Here is a 5,005-nt window from a genome sequence, read left to right on the forward strand (position 1 = left end):
CAGTATTTTTCAGATCAGATGAAACATGAACTACGGATTATAAAATAATAATTAAATAATAATCTGTTTACCTGCTGGATCTAGAGGAGGTTGATTATATATTTATTATCATATTTTAGTAGAGAAACATCAATGAGTCTGTTGTCTGTGTCAATAAAGTTTATTATATTCTCATTGTATAATAATATTAATATTAGGTTTGTTCAAGATGAGACAGTCCTGATCAGAATCGATCTCCGGCAATCGGCGCGCAATGCATGCTTGGTAGATTTCAACGATAATCTCACGAGAGCGAGGCGGCCTCCGGTTTGAGAGCCAGGCGCCGCAGTAGCTCTCCACTGACTGTGTGGCCCAGTGCATGATGGGAAACGCCTGGCTGTCCCACATCAGAGAGCTGATTGGCTCTTAGATCTGACAGCAAACACTACGTGTCGTAGAACTTTATTATTTTATGTGTAGTTTAATACTTAACGCTGGATTGTTGACTATTAGTCTCATGTTTAATCTGAAAAATTATCTTGTGTGGTTATAATACAAAATCGTATTTACACATAATAAAACTAGTAGTAATGTATTTCATAAAAATAACAAAGGATGCAGCTACACACATTTATACATAAATATATATTTACAAACACGTGAATAAATCAGAACAAGGTCTGTAAACTACAAGTAGCCTACAGATCTAACAGGAAGTGACTGTTTTCTGTGACTTCCTGTTTATTATTTGAAGGCAGTTGAAAACTGTCCGTCAGACCGCAGTTTCTCTCGTCTGCTTTCCAGGAGAGGAGCAGCTCAAACCTGTGATCATGTGATCAACCACACCTCATATGTAGAACTCCTCCTCCTCCTCTTCCTCCTCCTCCTCTTCCTCTTCCTTCTCCTCCTCCTCCTCCTCCTCCTCCTCCTCCTCCAGTGGCGCGCTGGCGACGCTGCAGCTGTCTGACTGGTTTGTGGATCCGTCGCTGAGCGACGGCACGGCGATGACGCCGAGGACGCGCGGCCCGAACAGGGCGCAGGCCGAGCCGTTTGGGACGCGACCCGGCGCGGCGGGAGGCGGGCCGAAGTGTTGGGGCGGCGCCGACAGCGGCCGAGGGGGAGGAGTCCGCGGCGGGCTGCTGGACTCGATGTAGGCGGAGACCACGCTGAGGTCCACGCCGCCGGCCGGACTCACCTGGACCCCCGTGTCCACGTCCGTCTCCTCCGCCCCGACCAGAGCGTCCAGGTTGAGCCGGAAGGGCGGGGCGAGGGAGGGGCTCCGGTGGAGGGAGGGGCTCCTGTGCGGGGCCGCCCCGGGGGCCCTCCCCTGTGGGGGCCTCCAGGTGGCCCACTGGTCCTGCTGGTCCTGCTGGTCCTGCTGGACTCTGGGACGGGACGTGGACCGGTGGTGCCGGCGGTTCCTGTAGGAGGAGGCGCTGCGTGGGAAGGTGGACGGAGCCGAGGACGACCCGGAGACGGGAGACCCTCGGACCTGAGACCGGAGAGACAGACCAGCCATCAAGGATCTGGTTCAGGGTTCAACTCACTCGGTAGATAAAACACATTACACAGTGATTAAAGGTGTTTCTGCTCTCAACGTGACACGCTGTTCCTTTAAATATCAAAAGTCTGTTTGCATCATGAACTGAAATATTTAGTTATGTAACTTCACATTTATTATCCTGAATTTAAACAGAAAAATAAACTATTAGATAAAAGTCTTTGATAAAAGTGTTAGTTAAGCACACAGCTCGTTATCAATTAAGCTCATTCTCAATAAAGCTCAATAACAATAAAGCTTGTTAACAATAAAGCTCATTCCTGTGAGTATTTAAGTCATTTTAATTTGTCATTTTGTTTGAGACCAGGAATTCTTACATTGTCTTTTTAAGGGTCCTCAAATGTGAGGATTTGCTGCAGTATTTATATAAAAATAATGATAGTTAACTGAATATGAAATGTGGTTTTAGAGCTAAACTAAGCTAAGCTAATGTTCCCCTCTGTTTCCATTCTTTGTGCTACACTAAGCTAATGTTTCCAGTCTTTGTGCTAAGCTAATGTTTCCCTCTGTTTCCAGTCTTTGTGCTAAGCTAATGTTCCCTCTGTTTCCAGTCTTTGTGCTAAGCTAATGTTCCCTCTGTTTCCAGTCTTTGTGCTAAACTAAGCTAATGTTTCCCTTTGTATCCAGTCTTTGTGCTAAACTAAGCTAATGTTTCCCTTTGTTTCCATTCTTTGTGCTAAACTAAGCTAATGTTTCCCTTTGTTTCCATTCTTTGTGCTAAACTAAGCTAATGTTTCCCTTTGTTTCCAGTCTTTGTGCTAACATAAGCTAATGTTCCCCTCTGTTTCCATTCTTTGTGCTAAACTAAGCTAATGTTTCCCTTTGTTTCCATTCTTTGTGCTAAACTAAGCTAATGTTTCCCTTTGTTTCCATTCTTTGTGCTAAACTAAGCTAATGTTTCCCTTTGTTTCCAGTCTTTGTGCTAAACTAAGCTAATGTTTCCAGTCTTTGTTCTACACTAAGCTAATGTTTCCCTCTGTTTCCAGTCTTTGTGCTAAGCTAACAGCTGCTGGCTTCATATTGTAAGTGGCGTGGACGCGCTGCGATGCCTCCCGCCTCAGACGGCAGGCCAGGTGGCAGCTCACGCCGTGCATACGGTCCGTTGTCACACCGGATTAGCTCATTGTTCCCCGTTCCAATCCAGTAATGGACTGCTGCCTAATCGGCTTGAACTTTCAGAACTACTTATCTGCCTGAACACAGCCCCTCTGAAAGTGATACCCTCCAAACAAGGACCACGTTGTGTGTGTGTGTGTGTGTGTGTGTGTGTGTGTGTGTGTGTGTGTGTGTGTGTGTGTGTGTGTGTGTGTGTGTGTGAGAGATCAGTTAGATCTGTACATGTGACCTTTTTACAGTCTGGATGAAGGATGGATGATGATGATGATGATGATGATGATGATGATGATGATGATGATGATGATGATGATGGGTACGTGTAAGGCTGTTTGGACTAAAACCTAAAGCTGCTTTGTCTGCAGAATCCGGTTGTCAACATGAGATTTATCTAATAAGATAAAGTTTTCACTAGGTTCATCTCACGTCAGTCCATTTCTACCCCTCTGATCGTTAAACTAATTAATCAGCGGTCACGTGACTCACTGAAATGCTCCCAAACTGTGTATTTGAGGCTCTTTTGTTTTTTTTTATCAGGTGAGACTCTCAAGCACACAATCAGGAAAGATATCGCAGCTTCTTCCCCCTCATGCCACATCCCTCCTCGCAGAGCGCACCGCGGCCAGCAGAGGGCGCTCTCACCTGCAGCAGGATCTTGTTCCCGTCGTAGTCCTCCGTCTGCCAGCGCACGGCGCTGATCGGGCTGCAGGGCCGCGGGAGCAGCGGCACCAGCGCCCCGACGTCTCGCACCCGGACCTCCACCACGGCCGAGTCCAGCGCGGCGGGGCTGCGGCCGCGCGGCAGCCTCTTGAAGGACAGCTGCACCTCCGTCTGCGGGTTGGCGTAGACCACGAAGAAGCAGAAGTCCTCCTTCTTCTGCGCCAGCCGGCGCCGCAGCAGCAGCTCGTAGAGCCGCACCGTGTCGGCGTAGCTCTCGTGCCGGCAGTACACGGTGAACCGCACGACCTCCTTCCCGTAGTGGACGCGCCGCACGGCCCAGAGCGGCGTGCCGGCGGACAGCGTGAAGAAGTCCTGGCTGCACGGCGACAGCGGCGACATCCGGCGGCCGCCGCTGACCTCCTCGGTGTGGTGGAAGCGCCACGGCGGCCTCCGCATCAGCGTCTGCTCCTCGCCGCCGGGCGCCTCCTGCAGGAAGACGATCACCGCCAGGGCCGGCGGGCCGGCGGCGGCGCGGCGCTTGGGCCGGAGGACGGAGGCCCGCTCCGAGACCCGGAACAGCTGCAGCTCGGGGTGGACCCACGCCAGCACGCCGTCCGCGGCGCGCTGCAGCACCGCGGACTGGCCGGGGTCGGCGATGAGGTGGATGCAGACGAGGAAGGGATCCTGGAGCTCGGCCATGGAGACGTCACCTCCTCTCAAACAAGGAGAAGCACAAGTCACTATGACGAGCTCATGTTCATGAACTACTTCATGACCTCCTAACAACCCGGTGAAGGGAGAGAGAGAGAGAGAGAGATGGATGGATGGATGGATGGATGGATGGATAGATAGATAGATAGATAGAAGGTAGAAATAAGACAAATATAAAGAAACAAAGGTTGAATATCCTGCTAAATATTTACTCGCATGTAGATCTGAAAGACTTCCTGATTCTAAAAGGTGTTTACAGACGTGTAAATAATGTTTTTATCAGTGAATATTTGATCATGTGATCTCAAGCCACAAACTACGGCGTGATGACGTCACCCCCCCCCTCCCCCCCCCCCAGCAGGAGGCTCGTGAGCCATTAGCAGGTCATTAGCCTTCAGGTGCTTCTCCTCATCTCGTGTTCCTGACTCCTTATCGGACCTCTCGGGGGACGCGTCCCATTTCGTTGGAAAACAAACAGTCTTCTTGTCCCTCCGTGGTAACCGTGGTAACCGAGAGGCCCAACAGGCCCGCTGCCTTTTGGGCAAAAGGTTTCTAGGTGACGAGGAGGCCGTTCCACATCGTGTTTCATTGGTTCAGAGCAGTGCTTTTCAACCTTTTTTGAGCCGCGGCACATTTTCGACAATAAGCCAACAAGCAAGAAACGTATAAAATGTCACATTGTAGCACAACACAGCACACATGGTAAGTGTTGCGCTCCCTAGTGGCGTGGAGGAGTATTCATTACCAGGCCAGACACTGGACTGCAGCTCAGATGCTCAACAATGGAACATTATTTGCGGCAACTGAATAATATTTTTTGGGACCGACTAAGTAAAATTGGACATTTTCCCACTGGATCATCATCACTGGTTTAAAGGACTGAAAAATAAGCTCTGAAAATAATAAATTATAAACATAATTAAAATGTTTCTGAAAGTATTTTAGATGAGAAACGAGCCTCGAAACAGAATATTAGTCCGA

General features: G+C 49.4%; 1 protein-coding gene across 1 annotated transcript; it reads right to left on the reverse strand.

Moving 5' to 3' along the window:
* Nucleotides 1-826: 826 nt before the first annotated feature.
* On the reverse strand, nucleotides 827-4,012 carry fam124a (family with sequence similarity 124 member A; the record flags this gene model as incomplete). Its single annotated transcript, XM_079225296.1, has 2 exons — nucleotides 827-1,471; nucleotides 3,296-4,012. 2 exons carry the CDS (start codon nucleotides 4,010-4,012, stop codon nucleotides 827-829), a joined length of 1,362 nt encoding a protein of 453 aa, XP_079081422.1.
* Between the last annotated feature and the right edge of the window lie 993 nt (nucleotides 4,013-5,005).

Source organism: Taurulus bubalis (assembly GCF_910589615.1).
Source record: "Taurulus bubalis genome assembly, chromosome: 1".
Lineage (NCBI taxonomy): Eukaryota > Metazoa > Chordata > Actinopteri > Perciformes > Cottidae > Taurulus > Taurulus bubalis.